At 37.9% G+C, this 27,975-nt stretch overlaps 1 protein-coding gene across 2 annotated transcripts; it reads right to left on the bottom strand.

The window, feature by feature from the left end:
• Window positions 1-224: 224 nt before the first annotated feature.
• LOC128515156 (bromo adjacent homology domain-containing 1 protein) lies at window positions 225-27,197 on the bottom strand. 2 transcript variants are annotated; one of them, XM_053489210.1, is made up of 7 exons: window positions 27,062-27,197; window positions 8,857-10,566; window positions 8,009-8,355; window positions 7,774-7,933; window positions 6,523-6,602; window positions 5,174-5,265; window positions 225-5,046 (listed from the first exon to the last, which is right to left on the bottom strand). In XM_053489210.1, exons 2-7 carry the CDS (start codon window positions 10,544-10,546, stop codon window positions 4,860-4,862), a joined length of 2,556 nt encoding a protein of 851 aa, XP_053345185.1. In that variant the 5' UTR covers window positions 10,547-10,566; window positions 27,062-27,197; the 3' UTR covers window positions 225-4,859. The 2 variants fall into 2 exon arrangements, with proteins under 2 accessions (XP_053345185.1, XP_053345184.1); XM_053489209.1 differs by lacking the exon at window positions 27,062-27,197 and adding an exon at window positions 17,050-17,171.
• Window positions 27,198-27,975: the final 778 nt, after the last annotated feature.

Here is a 27,975-nt window from a genome sequence, read left to right as displayed (position 1 = left end):
ATGTATGGTATGCTGCAGAAACACTATACAATGTCCTCTAAAGTCTTATCTTTGTATTGTTTTTAGCTCCTCTCCAAAATTTACTAAAAATGAATACGGTCATAATAAGCCCTTAGATTCTGCTACTTTTATTCTAACAGGCAAGATATAAAGACCCCTGAGTTTGACTATACAATGTGTCTTGTGTGCTGTTAAAAGAAGCAATAAAACACTTTAAACAGGTTTTAACAAAAGATTTTTATAAATACTCTTTCATTTGACAATAATCAGCAGGGATTCTTGTTGTCATTAAAAAAGTGCATGACCTAGCGACACTGATAAAAACACATCCCCCCAGCCCCATTCAAAAATAACCTCTGTTTAAGCACTGTTCTATTCTATCAAAATATATGTTAGCAAGTAAGCATTAAACTAGCATCACAGAAACAAACATTGAGTTTAATATTGGTCAGAGATTGGGAAGAAAAAAAAAATCTTGTTTTTTTGGTCACTGTGATTAAAGAAGAATTATTAATCCATGAAAAGCATATTAGCAAATTTTATTGCAACAAAGTGGTCAACCAAAATACCTTGTAGAAAACAGAAACAGCCATTTTAGAGACAAAACCCTGCCTCTCTCTTCTAGTTTCCTTATGAAAATTGGCTTTTAATTAGGCTTTAAATCTATTTATAATTTTAAGAAGTCCAGGTTTCTTTAATAATCAGGTAAGCTGACCACTGTGATGAAAAACTTGCTGTAGAGCCTTCCATGAGGAGCCTTTGAGCTCACGAGGTCATCCTGGCACATGTTGGTTATCTAAAGATCAGGAGACCTCAAAGTGAAATAAAAAAAAAGACAAATAAAAACAAATAGAGAAACACAAAAAACAGCAGCCTCTATCTCACAATGACCAAACGAACAATGAAGTGACACTGTTGTCACCTGCTGTTTATGTTCAGAAATATATTCAGAGTACAGCATTCTCAAGTTTATTTACTTTTCCTGCCATGTATACAACCGTTATTAAGTGATATTTGGCCCTATCCTGTGAATAAAACCAAGACAACTCATAGTAAATGGGCAAAGGCCACATGTAAAACTAATATTATAAGAAACTACAAAACTGATCATTCAAGTACCTGACTGATTGGTTTTCTGACAGAAAGTCCTTCTGCAGTATTGTACAGGGTAACCCCACATAGATGCAATATACACATAAAGGGGCACCAGTTTAAGAGTGTGCTTTGGTCTTTAACCTTGATGCCAGTACACCATAAATAAAACAGTTTTAGTTTTTAATCATTTCACCGAACTACTTCATAATTTATAAAAGACAAACAAAAAGAAAAAAGAAAAAGTATGGCATTCACTTAGACGTATTGCAACAGCAATTCAAAACACTTTAAAACTAAAATGACTTGATTACTTGAAATATAGAGATCTATATCATTTCTATACTCAATATTAAATAACTTCTTTAAATAGAATTACTTATAAGTAATAAAAATGTATTGTGCAATGTTTTATCTCTTATTCAAAACATGATCGGGTCATTCTTCAATAATTAAGGATATGTACAATTAATTTCTTCTACACGAATGGCTCTCGAGTAATCCATACCTTTGGATTCCAATCTAACCAAAAAAAAAAAAAAGGAAAAAAAAAGAAAAAAAAGAAACACTGTCCATAGCTTATGCTTATTTGGTTGTTATTATTTTCAATTTATAATCCACATTTTTTAATCATGTTTAAATTGATTCCTCGAAAATAGTTCCCAAAATATATTGCATATTCTACTTTTAGAAATAGCCTAAATAAAATGTCTCATGTTTGCAGGACAAATTTAAATACAGATTTTTTTTTCTTTAATGAATATGGAGTTTAAAAAGGATGTCATTTCATTTTAAACACCATTATTATTATTATATCTATTTTAGTTTTAAAGTAGACTTGCTGATCAAGGCTTAACTGCAGCAAAATCCGTGCCAATTATACAATGGAATAAAACAGCTTCTGGGTTCTTCACACATTAAACATACATTTATATATATATATATATATATATATATAATGCTGGAAAGCCATCTAAACTACCTTACTAAAAAAGATAAATTCTGATCCCACGGTACAACAGTTCAACATGTCAACAATTCATATATACGAGCATGGCCATGGTTTATGAGTTAAGCATTAAAAATGCAAAATAAAAAGCATTCCTAATCTTAAGCATCTCAAACACTGAAATCTACTAGCGCCAGCTAATATAAAAAGTGCTAATTATTACTTATTTTGTTCAAAAGCTTAGAGGTCACTACTGATTTTATAGAATATTAAATTTTATCTCTAAGCACATAGGCCCTGATTCAACCAACACAATTAAGATGTTTCACACAGTCATCAGGTTTAGATGACGATAAAGGCTACACGGATAGCATTTAGTCTAAAGTGCAAACTGAGCCAAAGGACAGAGCTGTAGCACTACAAAAATATGTTCTAGGTGTTTGCACTGACAAATAAAAAGAAAAAATAAAGGCTTGCACAACAAGTTTGAAAATGTATTTAGCGCTAACTACTCACTCGGTGTGTGAATGTTTCCTCTGCATTTCAAAGCGGAATATAACGAAATTCCCATCATTACACGATATTACAGTGACTTGATATCCAGTGATTTATTATGTTATATTACCAGACCTGCCAGCTGTTACGCATTTTGCATAGGAGATCTACATAAACACAGACACACGCTAGTGTTAGATAGTAAAAGGTTAATATATAGACGCACTGCATTGTGGGTAATGTAGTTTCAGGTTGGGGTTAGGGCAATCAGTCAGTCAGTCAGTGAGTGAGAGAGTGAGTGTGAGGTGCAGCAAGACAGTATGTTTCAGTCCACATATTTTTCTTTTGTTCCTGTCTGTGGACATAAAACTGGATTATTGCCACACTCACTCCTGACTCGTTAATGTAAAGCATAAAATGTCAAACAAGATGGTAATTACCCCAGAGTGGCAAAAGGTTAGTGTGCTCTAGCCCTGGGCATGAGCAGAAAACATAACACTAGAATGACTTTTTTGCCCAATAAAATGGAAGATGAATCAGCCAACAAGTGAATCTGGAATGATTTGTCCTTTTTCCATCATTTATATTATACAAGTATAAATTTGACATCAGTTTACTACATTTATTAGGGATACCACTAAAATGTTTTGATTTAAAACTCATAAAAAGCTTTTTTAGGAAAGAATAGGAAATATATCTTTTTTTTTTTTTTTTTTTACCTAAAAAGGCCCACAACAAAGTGTTTAATAGAGAGTTATTAAATACACTGGTTTGTATTCTTTCCTGCTCTACACATTGAACTGTAAAAATGTGTTGCTCCATTAACACTGTAAAAAATATGACTATTGTTATTATTATGATGATTATTATTATTATTATTATTAATAATAATAATAATAATAATAATAACTGTGCATTACTGCAGAATTACTTTTAAAAATCTGCTGTCCACCTGAGCTTTTTTTTTTTTTGCTGTAATTTCCAAGTAATATTATTATGCCCCCCGCCATTTTCTAAAAATGAAGAAAATGCATATTTCTTATCTTTTTTTAGACCATGGGTTAAATTTTAAAAGGGAAATTCATGATCATAGATACAGCAATATTGCGCAAGCCCATGCTAATTGGTTTGTTTAATTAGGTGTAGTGTGAAAACAAACCAAAACTAAGTGCAAATGAAACCAACAGTATCAGTTTCACTTTAATTGTGACATGGCAAATTATTCACGGGTGTAAAAGCGCTCTTAGACTTAGACCTGTAGATCACGAATGCACTTAAAAATTATAGATGTCCATCTTAAGAGACAAGTGGCAAAATATTATGACTTTCTTGTTGATAGATTTAGCTCTCAGACATCCTTCCTGTGCACTTCCTTGCTGACCAAAACGCTGGCATGTTGATAAAATCAGCAATCTCAATGTAAATTTGAATTACAGCAAAGAAACAACAACAAAAAAACAAAATAAGGAAGAGATTAGTGCAATTCAACTATTGTGACTAGAAGCATGATAAAATGGACACATGCAGGTTAATACATGATAAGATGTCTTTGCTTGGAAAAACATGTGTTAGCTTCTCCTATCTGTGGAATAATATGGCACAGTTCCTCAGAGCTTAGTGAGTGAGAACAGAGATTAGCACTGAGCTGACCTTTGGTTTTACTATAGGAGTTAAAGTCTTAGAGGTTTCGGTCAAAACTAGCTGCCAACTGAGTAATGTAAAGCAAGAAACAAGAAGAACACTATTACAAACTGACCTCTACACGATAAAGCAAAACATGAGAGAAACGAAAAAGACAAGCATCTACTCCTGCAGCAATTACTGGTGGACAGACATGCCTATTGAAGCAACTCTATCTGATTACACTCTGAATCTGAAACGGCAGCTTTATCTGATTTCCCTCTGCCAGTAATACAGTCCAGTGTAGAAGACAAATCACCAAAGAGAAATATAAATTCCCTTCCAACTTTAAATGGAAGGGTAAATAAAACCTAATTTCTACTGAGAATTTAAAAATCTGATTAAGAACTCAGTAAAGCCATCATTTCTATTCTTCTGTAGCACTCGCTTCGAATGCTGCCACTCTGGGAATGTGAAGACAGTTTAAAAAAAGCATCTTGTTCAACAACCCCAGACCTCTGTGCGGTCGACCCTCCTGAGCAAATAACATAAAAAACAGATCTTTTTTTTTTTTTTTAAACAATAAATCAGGATTTTCAAAACAAAGAGAGCAGTAGGTTGCACAGGGATCTTTTTAGTATGAAGGCTTTCCATCATTAGTGAGGTGCAGGAGTGTGTGTGCGATGCACGCAGCCTCGCACCCTTACTGCAGGTTCTTCAGTATGCGGCCGTAGCGGAAGTCGTAGACATGGCGGCATAGGTAAACCAGCTCGGGATCAACGTCTTCGGGCACAATTCGGTGAGTGGGGACAGCACTGTCAGAGGGCTGAGGCACCACGGAGACGCTGTTGGGCACACCCTCTGAGCGGCGCTTTACCAAGGCACAAAATCTACACGAAAGACAGTTGATTAAGAGTTTAACACTCATATATTTTTAGGAGGAGGAGAGCCGTTAATAATGTCCTTATTGAGTACATTTATTTAAGATCTTACCATTAAAATAGTGAAATATCTTACCTACAGTACTGTGCTAAAGGTAAAACATAGCATCTGTCCTCGATACAGGCCACGCTGTTTTCATCTTGGTGCCGAGAGGCGAAAATTTCATTCTGGAAATGATCCAAAAAAACAGCCGGGCCAAATGTTAAACTGTGGTGAAGGCATGGAACGCTGTTAAAAACCTTTTTGCAGATGATTTTACGTGCTTACCTTGAACCTTTTCCTTAAATTTTCAATAAAGTATTAGATGAAATGAAGCATAAGGATTCACTGCAGTATAATATTAAATTATATAAAGGGGGGGGGGGTGTCAAGTCAAGTCAAGGCCTTTTGATTGTGCAACAGAACAAAGTTATGAGAGTAAAAAAAACCTTTATTTCACTATATAATCCCCTGCTACACTAATGCACACTCTCAGCGATTTAATAGTGCTTGGATACCATCAAGTTAAAAGGTTCTGTCAGTATGGTATAGAGCAGCCACGATCAGACTGCCTGGATGCTTCACATTTGAAAGAATGGCCTTGCAGGAACTGCTTTTAATGTCCCAAACATTTGGAGATGGCTTGGACTGAGGACAGGACTGTACAAGGGATGTGACAGTAACTCCCAGCCGAGTTCCTGTAATATGCAAGTGTTGTTCGTGAATGAGTGTCTGTACAGTTCCCACAGACAGATGTGCAATCTCTTCCACGAGCTGGCGACAAGGTATCGGTTGAGTTTCATGGATGAAGCGTTCGCGGATTGTTCGTGAGAATGACTGCAGCGAGCTCCGAGCCACCTCAGCCGGGATCATCATTCACAGACATACGGGCTTCTTTAAAACATTTATAGTCTCATCACCATATTGTGCTTGAATTCTCCTGTAAATGTCAATCAGATATTACACCTTCATTCAACTTCATCACAAGTTCGGCTTGACTTGACTACCCCCTCGTATTACGATATTATAAAATACTCTTGTGAAGACGTCTTTTTAATCATGACTGGGACTGTTGAAAACTGAAATTTAATGTGTAAAGCCATAAAGAATTCCTTTATCCAAGTAATATTATAATATTATATAGTATATTTTTATTTTGTATTTATCTTTTTTTTTTTTTTTTGCTTTTATTTTAACATTTGTTTCTTATAAACTGTCAAAAGATGAGAGGTAAGTCATAATAGCTTTTAATAAACCTTGTTAACGTTTCACAATTTCACATTTTTTAAATATTTTTTCTTTTTAAAACAACTAAATAGAAGCTTTCTGCAGTACAACACTGACTGTTGAATAAGCCTGGCTGAAGTATGTGTCTACGCTGAAGTAAAAAAGGAAACATTAGTAAACTGCCCATCAGAGCTGTCTGGGATGAGTTAATGTCTCACCTCACAGTGCATGCTGGGATCTCTGCCTCCCTGTGTGTGTTCTGGTCGATAGTACCAGAACAGGCTCATCATCAGCTCTCCTGAAAGATAAGGCAAACAAGCAAAGGTCAATCGCAGCACATTCTTTAACAACTTAAAGACCTTAAATACATTTGGAGTGTCACAGTCTTAACATTAAAAGCCAAGCAAAACTAAAAAAAAAAAAGAAAAAAATTCTAAGACAGAGATTCTTTAATGAACAAATTTGATTCTGGTATGTCTCATATTGTGGAACTCACCTTTAAACATTATGAATACCGTTTCATATATTGACATGCCATTTACAAAACTAATATTTAGTGGCATTAACAGTCAGTTTAAACATAAGCACACAAGTAAACACACACATGTAAACGTAGAAACATAAAAAGTAATCCATGTGCATTAAATAAATCTTAAATAAATAGCCTTCTACCATTGTATGAGAGTGTACATGAGTCAAGCAGAGCACTCTTTTTTTCACTTAAGCTGAAAATTGCTAATAACTAGCAATTCTTTCAGTACGGTCCCCTTTTTAAGTAATCCTCTATAAGCACAAAACTACATGTATGCAAGAAACATTTCATCAGGAATTAGGTGTACGTTTTTATGTCCTTTAAAATAAGCAAGCCTACTTTAAGCCAATAGCAGCAGAATTACCCTACAAACTCAATACAAATCCTCTTTATTTTTCGGCTGTTCCCTTTCAGGGGGCGTCACAGCGAATCATCTGCCTCCATCTAACTCTATCCTCTGCATCCTCTTCTCTCACACCAACTAACTTCATGTCCTCTCTCACTGCATCCATAAATCTCCTCTTTGGTCTTCCTCTAGACCTCCTGCCTGGCAGTTCCAACCTCAGCATCCTTCTACCAATAAATTCACAATCCCTCCTCTAAAAATGTCCAAACTACCTCAATCTGGCCTCTCTGACTTTATCTCCAAAACATCTAACGTGGGTTGTCCCTCTGATAAACTCATTCTTGATCGATCCACCCAAAGAGAACCTCAACATTTTCAACTCTGCTACCTCTAGCTCTTTTCTTCAGTGCCACTGTCTCTAAGCCATAGAGCATCACTGGTCTCACCTGTCCTCTACACCTTTCCTTTCATTCTCGCTGATACTCTTTTATCCCACAACACACCTGACACTTTTCTCCACCTATTCCCACAAACTCAATACAAATATTAAAGTTTAAAGTGCGTTGATAATCACTGTAAACAGTTCCTCACCTGTCTTAGGGTCGTCCCACAAAGCTGATATCTTAGCCACGTATGGTAAGGATTTTTTGCGTGGTCCGGAGCGCAACAGCACTGTATCTCTGATCCGAATCACCTCTCCGTCTCGCATTACTCCTTCATAACACTGACGCAGTGCTGTCATGTCCTCCCCCTGCAGAACAACGCATTTTCTTTAGGAATGCTCTTTAGGGCAAACCACATTAACAACTAGGGGAAAAAAACTCACCGCAATAAAGACTTCTTTCTCTATGGGTTCTCCAAAAGGGCGCCAGCCGTTCGTTGTCCGGTGGCGGTGTAGTTTTTTCTGGTGTTTGGCACTGGGAACTGGCTGTTTCTGGGACAGTTTTGTGGGTCCTGCTCCAATAGAGCCATTGGGTGGTTTAGTTTTTTGAGGGCATTCTTTTGGTCCTCTGAGCTTGACCTCTGTCTGTCTGTTGTCTGCAAGTGTGTTCAGAAGACGTGGGAGAACCGTAGGGGATCGGCTTAGCCTAGGCAATGGGCAGCTAGAAAGGGGCAGGGCTGGTGAAACAGGCAGAGAGGAACTTTGATCCACTTGAGGTGAAGAGTAGCCCTCTGCACAAGCAAAAATATAGCATAGTGTTTGGTATGAGTGACAAATTATCTACAATAACTTAAAAAGACTATGACTACTTTCAATAGAAATTTCTGGCATCCAGCAGAAAATGTATTAATATGCAATGCAGTAAAAGGCTTTTCTGTAAACTTTGCTTTTGCATTTTTAGCACTAGATTGTCTGTTTTTTTTATGTGAAATGACAACAGTGAATAACTTTAAAAAAATTTCAACACAACATTGGAACGAATGGCTAAAACACATTCTGTATTCAACTTCACCTTCGGTAGAGAATTTTAATGAATGGTGGAGCATTTTTACATGCAATGGAGCATGCCAATCAAACATTACTCTCTTCGAAATCAAAAGCAACAGATGACAAAAAAGTTGAAAAACCTCATTGTTACTGAGGACTTTACTTTCTATTTGCATGCCCCAAAGGGACCATGCCAAAATAATGATATAGACATGATTTTAAACAGTTCCCTTATTATGTATTACCTGTTTTAATTTGATGGTTACAGTTGGTGCAGCCTGTGGCATAAGAGCACGCCCTGCTGGTGACAGGCTGCATAGTGCTGAAAGTGTAACCGCCAACCCTGCAGCCTTCACTGCAGCAAGGAGAGCGGACTGAACTACAGAAGGCAGGGTGTGAGATTCCTGAGGCGTGGGAGACAGAGTTGGACAGCAGCTTTGACGCAGGGACCCTGCTGGGACACATGGAGCTGTGTGCACATGGTAGTGGCTGCGAACTTAGGCAAACTGAACGAGGCCCATGATTTGCAAAGTGAACAAAGTAACTAGGGTAGCAGGTGTCAGCACACGGGCACGGGTGGGCACTAAGGGTAAGGGCTGGGTGGGCCAGTGAAGACGAGGCTACCAGGCATTCATGCTTTACTGAAGTCACAGGATGCTTGTCTGTCTCACTGCAGGCCTTCTGGCTCAGATAAAGCGCCAACCTGTGACAGTATTCTACTGATCCTTCTGCGGAACAGCAGTAGCAAGGCCCAAGCTCAGTTTCCACCTGCTCTTCTTTTACCACTTTAATAGGATATCCCATCACGCCATGAGAATGATACCCTGATTTGGCTAAGCAGTGACAGTCAGCAGGTCCGTCCCACTTCAGTTTAGACTCACTGCCCTTGATCTTACGAGCTGCACCACCACCCTGAGGTAACGCCTTTTTGAGTCCTTGCTTTTTCGGCTGTTGCACGTGGGATTTACAGCATGCAGTTTGCTTCCCTGCAGAACCAATACTTTTACTGTCTGTTTTTACTCGCTGCTTACTTCCTGTAGTGGAGCTTGTGAGCTTCATCAGAGCTGCAGCGTTGAGTCCGGCGAGCCGTTTAGGAGTAGGAGTGTACAGATTCAGATCATTGCTGTCTTTTTCTTCTGACTTTCTCTTCCTTGCCTTCTTGTGGTTTTGGCACATTTCAGTCTTGCGGGCTTGAGCAGCAGTTTGTGACAGGGAGCAGATCTTTGCATCATCTGTTTCATTAAAAACAGGTGTGGTCTCATGGTGCTGTTTCTTAGGGAGCTTGCTGCTTAGTGGTACATCTGTTTTCTCCAGCAGCAGGCTGTTGACAGCCTCGGCATTAAGAGAGGCAAGCCGGCGTTTACGAGGCTCCTGAGCTAGAACTGTATTTGTACTTGCTTCATATTTAGTTTTAGGTGGTATTTGTATTGATTCATTGGTGTTCACTAGCTTTTGGTTGAGTTTGTTTCTCTTTTTTCGCCGACGCCTTTTGGAAATTGCATTTGGTTCTTCCTCATGCAATTCGATGTCCGGTTCAAAATCATTCCCCTCAAGACGGGTAAGCAGGACTTGGCAACTTAAGGCCTCATCTTTTGATTTGTTACGTCTTCGTCGTAGTGGGTATAGCTTCCTATTCCTCTCCTCAGTCAATTTCTTGGACACTGTTGCATTGCCCTTTTTAGACACAACCTTCATAGTCCTGCCTTTTTTTAACTTGGCTCCTGTCTTACATTCATCATGGAGCCAGTCTTCCATGTGTTGTTGTTGTCTCTTTTGCTTGTCTCTCTTAGCTGTATGCTTTAATTCCTTGGCCTTCTTCAAACAATGCTCAGGCCGAGCTCTACCCATGGTTTTACCATGGGGACAACCATCTACATGGTTACAGCACTTGCCACCGTTCTGGCTGAGGAAGACCTGTTTCTGAGCTGGGCTCATCACATGCTTTCCAAGAAAATCTAAAAGGGTCAAAGAAATAAAATTGCTTTAGAAATAGATTATCGAATTAAGGGTTCTGTAGCTATTTCTTGGCTTTATTTAACACCAGATATGTGTTTACACTAGAGGTGTGACAAACAGTCACACAAGCAGGCAATGGAAAAATGAAATGTAACGTGGTTGTTGGTGGGTTCCTTAAGTGCCTCTGTATAATATATGTATTGTGTTTCCCAATTCTCAGTAACTGCTTTTACCTCAGCAGGGTCACTGTTCTTTAAACGACAGATATGTATTGATTTTGAGAAACAACTCCAACTAAATTTATTATAAACTGTAGGCAGGTAAAAGCAAGAAAACCGTGAGCTTGTAAATGGTCAAGAATGTTTGCTGTTTGTGAAAGTGGGCGCGAGTGGAAAAAAACAACAGTAGTGCACACACCTCTAGTTCTGAACAAGATAACAGGAACTATTGTGCCACAGTGAATATCATAATGTTCTCATTTGACTATGCTGGGAACGGACAGTCTCATCTCGTTTACACAGTTTGTTTACCAAGTATAAGACTTACATCATGTAAAATATCTGAAAATGTAATACAGAAATAAATGTATGTATGTAAATGTACGCAATAGAAATAATGTGTTTAAAATTAAATCATAAAACGAAATCAATAATAAAACAATAACTATTATGAAATAGCAATAACTTCTGATTGAAAGCTACTTAAAAATCAAATATTAAACTGTGTTTAAAAACTAGTTTTTTTTTTTCCTTCGCATCTTGTTTTTATTTTGTAAGCATAGGTTTTCAGTCATCTGCTTCTGAATCACAGCTTTTTTCTACTTCGGAAAGGCTGATACTGAATATACTATCCTGCGAATGATTCACGAGCCATTATACAGTCTATCATTAACTTACAGAAATAATCCAGCATTTTAACCTTTCATAACATTATTTGCACAAAACTGCTAAACACTACTGCTAAAGAGAACTGTTGAATACTAGATTTAGACATTTAATTCGCTTACCCCGCTATACATTTGTATGTTTTGTAACTATTCAGGCGTAACCGTGCTTTTTATACAACCCAAGGCTACACTGTATTCAAAGCATTTCATATGGGGTTCCCTATTCAAAAGAATAATGGTGGCACCCTTGGACTACTGGCGATTTCTCAAGCTAACTGTATAATACCTGTATAATTAGAGAGAGAGAGAGTGCTATAGTGCGCCATTGTGCCTATGACCGTATCTCAGCCATGTTATATCCAGCAGTAAGGCATGACCTCGAGTGTGATTTTGCTTTTATACAACAGCTCTGCAAACACTATTTATTATCAACAGACTATGGTTTGTTTCTTTATTTAGCCAGTTATTTTTGCTCCGCCAACACATATACATCCTCAACTGGTGGAACTTATTAACTGCTACCGGTGGAGCTGGGGACTGACGTTTAGTGTAATAAACAGGGGTGAAAGTGGTTTTAAATGTGAGGAAATGTAAACCATGAAGGTGGTGGACAGTCCTGTAAATATTCCAAGTTTCTCTTTATATTTCCACTATTCCGCTTTAAAATATCATCTCTGTTAACTTCTGGGTTCCGGGGTTAACTTCCAAATAGAGTTAAATGAAAAGCTAGTGCTCTATGTTGGGTGTTATATCACATAACACTATTGGTTTTGGTCATTGAAAGCGAAGCTTTTGGAAGACTCCATCCGAAATAAAGATTTTTAAAAACTTTGATTTCAGTGGTGTTGTGAGGACAGGGGAAACAGATTTCGGCTTGTTGTAAGCTCACCATGTGTGCCGATGATGCAATTGTCTGTGTGCTAGTCTCCTTGATTTGACGTCAGCTTTGTTTATGAGGAGATTTGTGCAATGGTGGACTTAAGTACAGTAAACCAGTGACTGTGTTAACGTTGCTTACTGGACTTGCGTGTACATACACGGGCAGTTTCCCACACATTATGTTAACAAACAGAGGTGTCTGAATGTACTACAAAGCTCACTGCTGCGACATACCAAATTCTGACGACACAGAACACGCAGACAACGACTGCGGTATTGGACGAGACCCGGTCGGACTTCTACTAAGAGCAACCGGTGATGGCATTTTGTCTAGGCTTCTGCATCTGATCCTAACAGCACATAACAGGGCATTTGCCGTTTTCATGTGGACAAAGATATTTTTAAAACGTAGGCCGTGTGGAGAGAATTATTTTTAAAAAACGAAGTAGAAAAATCTCAGTTTTTAAAAATACCTGGCTACGTGTGGACATAGTGTAATTAGCGGTAATTATAATACCTGGAACACGGAAGTATCATTAGTTAAACGTTCCAGTGGTGTTAACACATATTACCCCTGGAAAGCTTCTAATCCAATCTGATCGTACTGTATCTAAATGTTGATAATTGTACCTAAATTTTTCATAATAATAAATAATAGATGCTTTAATGTGCATGTTTTCTACACACATTTCTGACAGCAGCACAATTCCTGCACAGGGCACACTGTATTCATTCAGACTCAAAGGAGCACTGCATTAAACAAAAAAGCCAGATCGATTCACTTAGCAACGATATGAATGCAGCAGACAGATTGTCACTTTGTATGACATGAACAAAAAAGCTTATTGAACACATTTTGGGGGTTTTCAGATAATTCTGCTCAGGACTGCTATTGATTTACTTCCCCAAAACATCTTATCTACCAGTAGTAGTCAAAGTCTGCAATTTATCACAATTTAATACTACAATATCACATTTAATAAAATCAAAAATGATGTATCAAACCAAAAATAGACATAAACTATTGTACCACATTCTATGATGTTGTAAGCCTTTTGACTGCTAATCATTAGACCATGATTAAGAGGAAAATTAATGACACCAAGCTTAGCAAAATCACACTCCTACAGTGTTACTGAAATCTGTTCTTTCACTTACATACATTTCAGAACAAACGTTTCAATGCCTTATTTAGAAATTATAAGACCAACAACACAGTGAAAGCGAGAACTTCTGTTTCGGGCTTTGCAAGGACTGTTTTCTGATCTCACTGACTCTTAGAACCAGCGCCGCCATTAATCTGCAGCATAACGAGCTCCAAATAAACATGTGGTGGCTGTTGTAGGTCATTAGACACCTTGATGCGGTCCATTAAAATAAATTAACTAGAACATGTCTACGGCGAGGCAACCCTTTGAGCTTGCTAATAAAGATAACTGCAGACTCAGAATGCACTTGCTTTAACGTTTGAGTCATGTCAAATAACAGGTGAAAAAATTCAGTAGGAAAACATTAAATGAACATCAGTTTCTGTTTTTTACATTCTTTACAGACATTTTATACAACATCTGGATGTTATGGTTATAATTTATTGTCTCTAGATCTTCAATAATAATAATCATAATAATATAATTTCAAAGGCACAGTCTAAAACAGACAAACAATATTTTGGAGGATGATAAAACTGTTACCTGCTACCTTTTCTTGTCAATATGGTGGTACCTTTCTCCATTGTACCTTTAATCTGAATCTTTTACCTGGAAACTTAGACATAGTGTACTTTTTTAGGGTACATACTGTAGAGTCCATACATATCTACAATATTTGAATGATCAAGGCAAAATACCGTCCTCAAGGCAATGATGATTGGATTTTAAATGAATGATCAAATATCAATAAATTAAAGCAAGGTTGTACAAAAGAGCATGCCAAAAAATATCCAAAACAATGTGAAAGACTGATAAACATCTGCTGAAACAACATAGAACATGATGACATTAAATGTGGTTCTAGCTTAGTGCTGCACAAATAATCACAAGTGCAAGAGTTTGTCAATAATTTATGAATTAGCTTACGTTTAAAAATAATTGAGTTAATTTAATAAATAAATATTGGCAAACATGAGATTGATTGTTCAACTTTTTGCTATGTCCAAATACATATGAATGCAAAATTGTATATTTAATAGTTAAACGTTGCTGTTTAAATCACAATGTGATTTCTTTTATCAAATCATGCAGCTCTATTTCAAATATTACTAAATTATAGACATTACTTATATTTTTTTACCTGGTTCCTGAATTTTTTGGAAAAATTATTACATAATTACATAATGCAATACAGTTATTTCATAGTTCATAATGTTCTAGAGTAAATCACAAAACAAAAAACACTGTGTCCAGACTTTTGACTGACACTGTAATTAAACTGTAATACCCTTTCGGTGTAATGATATTAAAAACTTTTACGCTTAAATGTACGACCCTGGTCACAAGCAATATGACAGGCAAGAAAACAAACAGTTTATTACCTTTTCTTAAAAGTACACTCAATCTTGCTAGTCTCTTTCATGCCATAAAATTTGCTTTGCTCCCACTCTTCTCCTTTCCCACTCTTCTGCTTATCCTTTCACTGTTACTAACATGGCTGACAGAGAAAACTGTTTCGGATGCATTAGACTGAAGTATTTTTTGAACACTCCATGATGCATCACAAATCAATACTAGACAAGTTATATCAGTTTCTAAACGAGTTATGATGGTGCCGCATAACACTATGTCTTCTAAATGTACTTTGAGAAACCGACGTAACCTACTATTATTACCAACTATCAGTTAGAAGTTAAATGCCAGTTGGGGGAATATGACGTTGCTTTGGCAGGGGTGCTCAGTGGTTACAGTTCTGAGCTGTTAATCTGAAGTTTGTACATTTACATTTCAGCGCTTCTGTCCCTTCAGCAAGAATTCTCTTTCTTCCATTGTATCCCCATTTAACTGCCTTTTGGATGTTAGCACAGGCTTAAAGAATAAAGATGATTTTTATATGTTTTTTAAAAATGTGTTTTGCCTTGCCAAAACAGTATAGGGCTCAAATTGTTCTATTGAATAAACCAAAAATTGAATCATTTGATCTTGTTGTTGGCTGCTCCTATTAAGGGATCGCCACAACAGACTGTTCGATCCGCACACAACTTGGCACTGGTTTTATGCTGGATGATGGCACTGGTTTCTTCCTGGTGCAATTCTTAACTTCCCTTCTACTCAACATTACGATTGAAATTTTGGTGCAAGGTTCAATTTTCATAGTGTTTTCGAAGTAATGATGAGTAATGATGAGTCACGCTGTCGTGTGTGTATATTATGGATTTTGCTGGCTTGTATACACGGTATACATAGTCTGTGTATACATGGTAAACGCATTGATTGGCTCTGTTGAGTTAGTGTGTATTCGTCCAAAAAAAGGACTAGATGCTGTAACGTATTCTTACACATAACTGCTCATAACTTCACTTCTACTCAACATTCTGATTAAATTTATGGTGCAGGTTTAACTTTAGGTAGATACCGAAGGAAGTTTCATTAAATTCTGCCCAGCCAGTTTTGCATTACGGTAGACAAAATCTGAATGAACAGACATACAGAAGAAATTTTCTGAGGCTGGTTTCTGGTCCTCCAATGTATGAATCGTAAAGATATTATTTAAAGAGCGAGTTCTGACCAACAAACAGAAAAAAACTTTCTTTTATTTATATAAATATAGATAAAAATCTAGCAAAAAGCTACAGTTAATTTTTAAACAACTTGACAACCAAATACATTAACCCTAACTGCCCCATCGGGCAAATATGGACTGTTGTGTTGTGCCAAGAAAAAGAAGAAGAATGCATTATAAAAAAGGCTTGCTGCAATTCAGGGTGAAAGAAATGCGCATACAGAATAAATGTAAATGAGATTTGACACTGCATTTAAACTCCTCCAGATTGTGGGCTGTTAAAAAAATGTCGGCAAAAAGAGTCAAATGAAGTGTAAATTCTCAAGTGTCTGACTTCCTCGCGCACTGACTAAAAAAGCCTTTTCTTTTCATTTAGTTGAAACAAAATCACAGTGCAGTACGTAGTTAACCCAGACATCGTTAGCTGAGTAAGAGCAGCGCTATTGCACCTGACCCGTGCAAGCTCGTGCTTTCCGTTAATGAGGCCGACCGCACGCGCACCGCCCGCGCGAGCTTCCGACTAAACTGCACGCTCGTGAACTTCGGAGCGACAAAAATGTTAAATAACAAACGCGCATATTAACGCGGGGTTGTCTTTGCTATAGACGCGACCGACGCCTGCATGAGCCTCCTAAACACCGTGTGATGAAATCTTTAAAAACTAAAGTTAACTGCCAAACCGAAGGAGGACGACGTTTCGTTTCTTTTTCTTTTTTTTTTTTTTGCTGCGTCGCGCGCGGACACAGCTCGCTTGACGTCAGCCTCCATCAGGAGGAGAAACAAAATAACACCTCGGTGCAAAAACGAGCATAAGCATAGAAACACGCCTTAAAAACCGAACGCAGCTTTCGGAAATCGCACAATAACCCCAGCACGCAGCCCCAATCCGCCCTGCTCACCGAACAGAAAACCGATTCGTCCCGAGCAGGGTCGCGTGCAGTTCACGAAATAAAAAAATGTCTATCGTTTCAAGTCGAGTTCTTAGACATAAAAGCGCCATACTCACAGTTAAAGACACAATCCAGCGGAATGTCGAAGGAGATGTGTTTTTTGTGTTGTGGTTTGTGTTTAGGCAGAGTGCTGATGTGTGTGTGTGTGCGTGTGTGTGTGATATGGACGCTAGCTGGCTGCCCGCTGTCCTCTTCCTGCTTCGGCACGAGCAAGCTGCTCTCAACTTCAGCCGCACCAATGACAGCGGAGGCACGCGCAGCCTGACACTCTCAGCATCCAATCAGGAGCTGCGCCAGCTGTTGTTTCCAAGCTATAACTATTTGTAAATAATGCACAACATATCAGCTAAGTTTAGCTAGTTATTCTGGAGAAGGGGTGGATCAATACGTGGAAACATCCACTACTACACCAGGTTCTAAATACGCCTAATAAAATAATTAAAAAAAACCTTCATGGCATGAATACAGATCCTAAAAATGTCCATATTTTTTAAATTATCTTTTATACATATCATAAAATAATAGATTTTCTGAAAACAACTTCAGATTTATTTTTTTTACACATAATAGTACAAAAGGTGGCACAGTGGCTTAGTGGTTAGCACTGTCGCCTTGCACCTCCAGATTCTTGGTTTGATTCCTGCGTTAGGTCTGTGTGCATTTTCTCCCGGTGCTTGGTGGGTTTCCTCCGGGGTCTCCGGTTTCCTCCCACAGTCCAAGGACAGATAGCAGATTAGGCTAATTGGCAATTCCAAACTGCCTGTAGTGTGTGAATGTGTACAGAGGTTCTTAAATGGATGGATGAAATAGTACAAAAATATTATGCCGCCAGATACCTTAACTATATAGACCAAGGGTACTGAATTAGTTCCCATCAATAAAATTTTATTTGACCTGAGGTCTGAATTTTATTTTTATGTTAGGAATTAAAGGTGTCCAAAAATGCATTAATCTCCTTTGAACAGTTAATGGTGAGATGTTTCTGCTACTTATGCTCTGTAAAGACTTCATAACGCCTCTAATCTGAGGTGCTGTTAATTGGTCATTTTTCAGGCTGATAACTCTAAATGAACTTCTCGTCGGCAGAGGTAGGTTTTGGTCTCGCCCTCCTGGGATGGTCTTTATGAGAGCCAGTTTCATTATGGTGCTTGACGGATTTTGAAAATGCACTTGACAATACTGTTCTTGCAAGAACTATTACAGAAAGGCTGACCCCTGTGTCTTAAAATAACAACTAACTGCTGTTTTTGTTGTTGTTATGTAATTGCCTAATTCCATATGTGTTATTTTATAGTTTTAATTGTAGAATGTAGAAAATGAATTACTAAACAAAAACAAAGAAATTTGCAAGTGACCCCATACTTTTGAACGGTAGTGTATATAAATTGCTATAGTATTTTATATATACTGTATATATATATATATATATATATTGTAATATTATATATAATGAGGGCACTGGTAGCTCAGTGGTAGGTGTTTCGCCTGCAAATACTGAAGGCCTGGGTTTAATTCCAAGCCAGTGCCCAAACCCCAGTCACTGGGAGCAGCCCAGCTAAAATGGGAGGGTATTTGGCGTAAAACTTGTGCCAAGCTTGTACGTGCGGATCGGATGGTCTGCTGTGGTAACCCCTAACCAGGAGCAGCCAAAAGACCAACAACAATATTACATTACAATATTTAGTAACTACATTAAACATGTGGACAATTTGAACTTTGGCCTGGTACCCTTTTTTTTTACAACGTGGTATGAAAAAGTTTTGAGATTAGCTCTGTTTACAAGAAAGTGCTTTATTACTTTTTACTTACTTATTAATATTTTATTATTATCTGGCAAGTAGGGTGGTTATGGAATGACGATCATAATTGCCAAATCGTTTTAGCATTTTTAGGGGTTGGGCTCATTGAAAGTTTTCCTAATTTCTCACCATCTTCCAGTGCTACTCTTAAAGCATGTGTGCCACTCAAAACACCTTGGACGACTCGTTGCAGCATTGCCGTAAATTTCCCCAATCGTCATAAGCCTCTGTGGCAGATTTGCCTAGTTTTACACAGAATTTCATTTTTTATTCAGTTGCACAGCTATCGTGTGCACAGGACAATGTCTTTTGGCACACTGACTTATGAAGTTTGGCGCTTCCTGTGATTGTGTGTGCAGTCATGTGCTGCCATTTGTGGACGTGTAACAAAACTACTTTTTAAACTTTTTAAACCACCCCATTTTTGCATGGAATACAAACAACAATTTTTCACGAATCCTTCTTGAATCTTCATTTGCATACTACTGGACTATAAATGACTATGAATACTGTGCTCTCTGCAAACTATTGCATTGATTTGCTCTGTTGAGTATAAGGTTTTTCACAATGGCAATTGTCGTAGAGCAGCAGTACAAAATAAAAAATAAAAATTAGGAATTGATTGTAAAAAAAAGTGTGGAAATATGTATAAATCATTATAAAGCACTGAAAAAGTTTCACACCACAATGCCCAAGTGAGCCTGTTTTTTTTTTTTGTTTTGTTTTTTTAATGATCCGCTACACTAGTTTTGATTAAAGGTGCAGGCTATTTCTTGGTACCCTGAACTGCCTACAGTAAATGGCACAGGTTGTAAACACTTGTTTAGTCATGAATTTTGTGAATTGTTTTTCTTAGGCAAATCTGGAGGGTTCGTGAGCTTGAACAGTTTTGGTAAAGGTTTAGATGTTGTCTGCGGTTGCATGTCAATAAAATACTTAATCTCTCTTTTTCTCTCTCGTTCTCTCTGTCTCTTTGCTTTTCTCTCTGTTTAGCTACACAGGCTACTCATTAAGCAGCAGTAATCCTGACCCACTTCTGATTCATCCTGATGCTCTTCATCTGGTTTGTGTTTTCATCACTTGGAAACCAGTTGCAGCTACCAAGGATGGCCTCGTATAGACAGCCTAAAGATACACTTGGAAACCATGGAGATGGCTTTGAACTGCAATTGGTTTAAACTGCCACACCAGCATAATCACTGCAATTGTCATCAACAGGTTTGCCCTCAAGTCTCCACTACTGAACAGCTGATGATTTCACCAAAACACACTTTATCTTAAAAATATAATTAATTTCCTGGTTTATAGGTTCAAGATAAGGATTGGTTCTCTTTTGGGCCTAGTTCCAAAAAATGTTTCTTCCTTATATAATCTTAGGGAGTTTTTTCCTTGCCACTATCCCCTCTGGCCTGCTGATTAGACATACATTTCTAAATGTGACCCAGTCTGTGAATTCCAGCTAAAGTCATGTTTTGTGACACACTGTTTCCTACATAAATCATAAATAATTAAAATGATTTTATTTTTAAAGAAATTGTGGAATTTATATAATTTTGTAAAGTAGCTTTAAATAAAAGTGTGGATATTTGAGCAAAATGTAAAAAGTGCAAACCAATATAATAAAACATAATTTTCTAGAAGAAATAAACATTCAACATCATACACCCTCTTTCGGAGAGTGAGAACTGAGAACTGCAAATGTGCTTGTTAGGAGTACAGGAAGAAAACATCCAGAGCTAAATAAATTTATGTTTGGGCAAAGATGTGTGCACAACTTCTCAGAGGCAGATATATATATATATCACAATAAGTCTAATCTCAATGCACCATGAAAGCAACCCAAGACAAAGAAATAAAAAAATTTAAATAGATGAGTTAGTCAACTGGCCCTTAACCTAGCTCAGAATTATTTTCAATTACTGAACTGTAAGAAAACCCAGAAACATTGAGCAAATGATGGCTGCAGTAAAGGTGTGGCAAAGCATCTTAAGATAGGGAACTCAGCATTTGGTGATGTCCATGGTTTCCAGACTTCAGGCGGTTAAGTTTAAAATTAAACCCAGTGAAAATAACACCAATATTTATGATAATATTAATTTGTTCTATTAATTCTGAGCCTCTCAAAATGGAGGGACTTTGTAACAAATTATTAAATGGAAAGTCATTCCAGATTCACATGTCACTTGGCTTATCTGCCAAGGGGGGAAGAAAAATTATGCTCTTTAGCCTTATTTTTGACTAATAATTTATAACATTGCATCTATTCTCTGAGTGCTCAAATACCAGAGCATGCTAAACTTTCTGCCACTCTGGGTTTCATATTTGTGGGTGACTCATGATGAGTCAGAAGAGACTGCTGATATTGTGTCAGTGTAGTATTCTGTAGGCATTAATAATAGCATTATATCACAGAAGCCTATTTTGTATTAAAACTCTTGTGAACATAACCACAGTATTTTAAATTTGGTTTTTCACAAGATGTCTTTCTGATATTATTTTGGGGAGCTTTTCTATGCCAATGTTACCTTGTAACTATTGTAATTGTTAAAACTGTAAAAAAAATAAATAATAATAATTAATTAATAATTAATTAATAAATAAAACTGAGCTGAAAAATGAATTTAATTTCCTCCAGGATCAAGTTCCTCGACGGTTTAATTTTCTGCCTTGAGTCTGTGTGCAAACTATGGGGCAATACTGTACAATACTGGCACATCCAGTGTGTGTGTGTGTGTGTGTGTGTGTGTGTGTGTGTGCGCCCTGAGATGGACACCCAGTCTCATGCCTAAAGTCTCCTGGGAAGGGCTCCAGGACTATGACTAAATGAATGAATGAGTGTTTCAGTGATTAAAAGTGATTGAGCAGTTAAATGAGTAAGAGAGAGGTTGAGAGAGAACAAATTAATAAATGGGAGAAGGTGCACAAGCTCAATGGATTAACGAGGACGTACATACAGTACGAGGGGGAAGTTTTTAGACCCTTTCAAGTTTTCCACATTTTGTTTGGAGTATTTTGTTAATTTATAAAGAAAAGAAAAGATTAAAATCTTCCATTAGAGCACCTTCGGCAGCAATGGGAATGATGCTATAGGTAGGGCGCACCTTTCTTTTAAACATTACTCCCACTCTTCTTGGCAGATTCATTCAAGCTTAACCGAGTTGATAGGGCACCATCAGTCCACAGCTATTTTCAGGTCTTTCCAGACCTGAAAGATTATTGGGTTCAGGTCCAGATTCTGGCTGAGTTCTGATTTGTTCTGAAGCCACTCTTGAGTTGTTGTTGTTTTTTGTTTTTTTGAATCGCTATGCTTGTTCTATCATCATCTTGTTGAAATCTAAACCATCACCTCAGATTAAGATCCTACTCTGACTAGACTCCTAGTCCCAGTTGCATAAAAACATCCCCACAGCATGATGCTGTCACCATGCTGTCTGTAGAGATGGTTTTAATCAGGTGATGTGCAGGGCCTGATTTCTTGATTCGATTTGTTCAATCTTTGTGTCATCAGACAAGATTTTGTTCCTCATGGTCTAAAAATCCTTTAGGGGCTTTTGGCAAACTCCCAGTGGGATTGTCCCCTTATTTCAAATTACTCAGCTCAGCTGGGTGGACAGATCGGGGAAGACTGTTGTTTGTTCCAAATCTCTTCCATTTGAGAATGATGGAGGATACTGTTTTCCTGGGCACATTGCGTGCTGCAGAAATCGTTTTGTATCCTTCCCCAGAATCCTGTCTCGTAATTCTCTCAACCTCATTGATTTGTTTTCACTTTGACAGGCCCCACCTACCACAAGAGCTTATACATTACATTTATGGCATTTGGCACACGCCCTTATCCAGCAGTTGAGGGTTAGGGTAAGGCAACTTTGTGGGTAAGGGTTAAGGTTAGGGTCCAACTGTGGCAACTTGGTGATACTATTTAGTAGCCCATAGCCTTTATCTAGCAATTTTGTCTCAGTCTATGTCATTATTAATATCTTCCTGCACCACCCAAATCCATGGTCACAAGCCACTCATTTTCAATTACATAAATAAAAATAAACAATTTTATTAATTTATTTATTTTCTATACTGCTAAGGCTGTAAAGGATTATGGGAAGTCAAAATCCCAGAAGACTTGCATGAGGTGGGTTATATCCTGGACAAGGTGCCAATCCACTGCAGAGCACACACAAATATACACACTACAGGCAAATTGAGAAGCCAATCAGCCTTATCTGCATGTCATCTGATTGTGGAAGGAAACCTGAGGAAATCCACCAAGCATGTGAAGAACATGCACAAACACCAGAAATGGGACGGAATAAGATGTAAAACTGCAAAAAGTAATAAAAAATTTATTGTGTTTATTTAACACTTTTAGAGTTTTTCTGAGTCTAATTGGACTGGTATAAACACTGCTGGGTGTTAATGCAACACTCTAAGCATTAATTCAACAATTAAAAGTTAATGCAAACAGCTCGGCTGCAATCTATTAAACTTCAAGGCATTTGTTTAGAATCATGTTAATTAAAGTGTTAATAAATATCACTCATACAGTAACACATACAGTATATACTGCACTGTGCTTAGCATTAAAATAAATATTTAAATTAATGGAAAACCAGCAATGCCTTGTTATGCGTGCTTATATTCAGTAAATAATGGTAAATGACAAATATATGCCACAACATCAGTGGCTGAGTTTAGTGCACTGACCAGGAACCAAACCCGGGGCTCCCACTTGGCAGAAGAGGATTTAATCACTTAACTAACAATATTCTTTGCACCATATATGATTAAATAATAAGAAATACAAATTCATTTGGCAAAAGAAATCACAGTGAATCCTGGCACAAAGCAAGGGAATTTACCAAATATAACTAAATCCCAACAGTAAGTAAGCAATCAAAAGTGTAAAGAGAAGCCAAAGTTAATTTCCCATTGTTCAAATAAAAAAATTAACAACTCTGTTCTAAAATCCCAAAGAGGCTGCTGACTATTGAGTCAGAGCCTGTTAGAGAGCTGGGCTGTGATAATTTCCTGAATAACTTCGCAAAGTGGCAAGCAAGAAAGAAACCTATGACCTATGATGGACAAGACTGCCTTAATCCCAATAAAATGTGATGTAGTAATGTAAGCTATGTACTGTATGTGACCACCTGACAATCACACCCCTATGTGTGTGCTGAACATCCCTTTTCAAAACTATGAGGATTAATATGGAGTTTTTTTGACTAGTGTAATGTGATTGGAGCATGATTGTGGGGATTTGCTTAATCAGTCACAAGAACATTATGATGTCAGGCAATGATGTTGGGCAACAAGGCCTAGTGCATAGTCTGAACTACAATTCACTTCCAAGGTGTTCAGCAGGGTTAAGGTCAGAATCCTGTACAAGTCACACAGGAAACAGCTTGCACACAAAACTTTTTTCATGCATTAACATGAAATGTATTACTACATCTGACACTGAGTTATTATGTGGTATTACCCTCACAATTTATGTTAGGTTAAAACTTTTTTAATTCACACAATCACAAAGTCAGATTGTGTGTTTTTAAGCAGAAAATGCATGTCTAAATGATATAAAAATGTTAAATGAAATTTAACACTCATCCACACTTTTATCTTCCATACATCTTATCCTATGTTGGTTCATGCAACTTATTGCAAGGCACAAGTACACACTTATGAAAGTTACAGAATCTCCACCCACACAGACCAGAGCAAGATTCACACCTCCAACCCTAAAGCTGGAAGGCAACAGTACTAATCACTGAGCCACCATGCCATTCATGTGCTAACCAGGCTTGTGCATATTTTCAGCTATTCTAATATTATATATATATATATATATATATATATATATATATATATATATATATATATATGACTACATTAAAAAAGTACAAAAACATTTGTACAGAGTGTTGAGCTAGGGTAACACTTGGATGGGAGGCCACCTGGAAATAGTATGGCTTAGTGGTTAGTGCTGTTGCCTTCCACCTTGAGGGTTCAAAGTTTCAGCCTTGCTCTGGTCTGTGTGGGCGGAGTTTGTATGTGTGTCCTGTAACTTGTATAAGTGTGTGCTTGTTCCCTGCAGTGAGATGATACCCCCAGACCCAACAAGATAAGGTGCATGGAAAACAAAAGCGTTGTTCTCTTATTTTCATTTGACAATTTTATGTCATGTAGAAAAAAAATATATATACTTAAAAAACACAATCTATTTATCAGTGTAAATAAAAAATATTCATAAGCCTAACAAAACTTTTAAGGATAACAGGATAAAATAACTGTCAGGTGTACTAATACTTTCATGTTGATGTATTCAAAGTTTTATGTGCAAGCTGTATATTAAAAAAAAATAATTAGAGTGAGCAAATATGGATTTACAGTGCATGTCTTTATGAATCTCACTTAATACACAAAGGCCATTACCATGCTGGAGCAGGTTTTGGGCTAGAACCCTTATATTTAGTGAAGGGAAACCTTAAACCCCAAGCACACAAGGACATTCAAGACAATTGTGCATAATTTAAGTTGATTGTCTCTCTCTCTCCCTCTCAACTGCATATCATATCATTACTCTAAAAAGCCACTATTTACCAACCCAAATCCAGGGTAACAAGCCACTAGTCCTGCACAGGATATGACTCATTTTCAATTAGAGTCAACAACCTTCCGCAACAGGTGGCGGTACAAATGGAAGCAAGGCAACCTGGTGATAATGGCATCAAAAGAAAAGCACTGAGTGTAAGCTCGGTCGCAATCACTTGACTGCTGCTTAATTAGAAGATCAGGTCGATCTGGTCCAAGCTCTTTAACTTTTTTTCTTTCTTCATCCGATCGCCTTGTGAAGGAGTATTTTAGCAAAGAAATTACAGAATTTTCTCTCATATTTAGCTGGCTTCCACTCCAGTCAATCACTATTCAATACATTCGTTTTGAAGAGAGTCGTTGGGAATGGTCCAATCACATGAGCCCAAATATTTAAAAACAATATTAATTCGCTAGGAACAAAAATGTGAGGGTTGGGGGCACACAGTGCTACGCCCCAAGGATGATTTGATAAATTCCAATTAGAGCTCAGCCTCAAATCACATGCTTTTAAAAAAATTACGCGCCTACATAAACACTCGTTTGTCTATGTATTACTTTATTTCATTATTAAAAGACATATTTCTTATGTTTAATAATTACATGTTAAAGTAGCATTCCTCTCTGCCTAACTGTAAGGGGGCGGCGCCCCAGCGCCCCTTATTGACCTGCCACCACTGGTTGAAAGCTATCCCAGTGTTGCAAGATATTAAACTTTAAACTCGGACATCTCTACTGGGCTAATCTCACAGAATAAACAGAATGGAATTGAAGGGCCATACCTACCCGTATGTAGATCAACACTCAGGCGTCCAGCTACGACGTGACGTCTGACCAGTTATGACGTCACGGTGGAGCTGTGACGCAAGGGAAATACACTTACGCATCAGTACAAGTTTACCAGGCGCTCAGGGTCAAAGACAAACACTGAACAAAACCTGTTCCATCCCTGTGAAGCTTCGATTGTGTGTGGATGTTGTTGTTGTTTTTTTTATTTAACCACAAGCCCCCCTCCCACCCTGTACGCGCCGTGTGCACACACACACACACACACACAAGCCTTATGTGAGGGTGTAAACCTGTACCATGTGGCATGTGTTTAAGCGCGAATGGAAACATTTACAAGGCCATTACAAACAGGGAAACCACAATCATGCTGAAATTTGTCTGGGAGTGATACGGAGTGGACTGCCGAGGCTTTTCCAGCGCTGCGTCAGCTGTCACATTCACACGTTCTCATACACACCATGACACATGGTAAATATGTCACAACTGGTTGCAACTGGTTATGCTTCAAATATCATTGCGACTTATTTTAAATTATAGAGAAAAATAAATATGAACACACTTTTGTTTGAAAGCAAGACAAACGCGCCATTAAAGTTTGCATCCAGGATCCTACATACTGAGCCATTACTGCGTTGGTGTGTGTGTGTGTGTGTGTGTGTATAAATGTGTGTGCAATGTTTTCAGGCGTCTTCCGCTCTACCCCGCGTGAAACCTCAAAATAATTCAGCAAACGAGGAAAACAAGTCTACGTGCTCAGAACAACATCAAAGGCAAAACAGATACATATGTACACATCATCTCTTTTATCATCCTGGCTAAAATAAGTATAAATCTTAATCTGTAGGAGTTAAATGCAACCCGTTGTACCTTTAAACACCAGCAGTAGCTCTTGTCTTACCTCGGAGCCGGGGCTGAAGACTGTAGAAGCGCAGCAGAGTCCACGCTGTCCTTCCCCGCAGGAGGAAGAACCCGGATGTTACAGCACAATTAGTTTTAAATGCCTTTCCCGACGCTGGAACTCAACGCCTGGTTCACTGTAAAGCTACAATGTTTTTTTTTTTTTTTTAAATAACCGCATCATCTTGATGTCGATGTCCGATCACATGGTCCTTAAAGAGACACGACTGCCGCTTTCCAATGTCCAAATAGCAACCCATAAGTAGGCAGTAAGTGGAAATGCGCAATTGAGATTCGATTTATACGACCCACATAGCCCAAGCCACCACTGCGGTTGGTCTCATGTTAAAACGCCCATACGCTCAAGTCAGCACGTACGTCCAGTGTGAAGCCCCTCAGAAGTTCATAAAATAAACAATCTGTGACTATTAACTGTTTGCAAGGTGGCTTAGACTTCCGACACATTACAATCCACCACGCTCCTTAAGATCACAAAACGATTCCCGCCATGCATGGAGTTTGCATGTTCTCCCCGTGCTTGGTGGGTTTCCTCCCTCACGTTAAAGACATGCAGAATTTTCCTCCCTCACCTTAAGATCACAAAACCTGAATAGTGAATAGGGGTTAGGGGCTTGCACCTCAAGGGTCCTGGTTCGATTCAGGCCATGCATGGAGTTTGCATGTTCTCCCCGTCCTTGGCCGGTTTCCTCCCTCATGTTAAAGACATGCAGATTAGGACAGGCTAATTGGCCTTTCCGAATTGACTGTAGTGTGCGAACGTGCGTGTAAACATTCACCAGCAGTGCTATCATGGTCTAAAAATGGAAATAAATACAATATAATCAAATAAATACAATCTTCACTAGCCTTCACGGTCCCTAGTTGGACTGCAGAGGTTCCTAGATGGATGGTGAC

This window comes from Clarias gariepinus, chromosome 27 (genome assembly GCF_024256425.1).
Source record: "Clarias gariepinus isolate MV-2021 ecotype Netherlands chromosome 27, CGAR_prim_01v2, whole genome shotgun sequence".
Lineage (NCBI taxonomy): Eukaryota > Metazoa > Chordata > Actinopteri > Siluriformes > Clariidae > Clarias > Clarias gariepinus.
The sequence above is the reverse complement of the archived record's forward strand: the minus strand, read 5'-3'. Positions and strand labels throughout refer to the sequence as shown.

What these genes read in the sequence shown, in the direction of transcription:
- LOC128515156 (XM_053489210.1), bottom strand. Translation starts at nt 10,546, where the DNA reads ATGAGCCCAGCTCAGAAACAGGTCTTCCTCAGCCAGAACGGTGGCAAG. An exon ending in AGAAAGAAGTCTTTATTGCG is followed by an intron (nt 7,934 to 8,008) that starts GTGAGTTTTTTT and finishes GTTGTTCTGCAG; the next exon opens with GGGGAGGACATGACAGCACT. An exon ending in CCTTTAGCACAGTACTGTAG is followed by an intron (nt 5,047 to 5,173) that starts GTAAGATATTTC and finishes TCTTTCGTGTAG; the next exon opens with ATTTTGTGCCTTGGTAAAGC.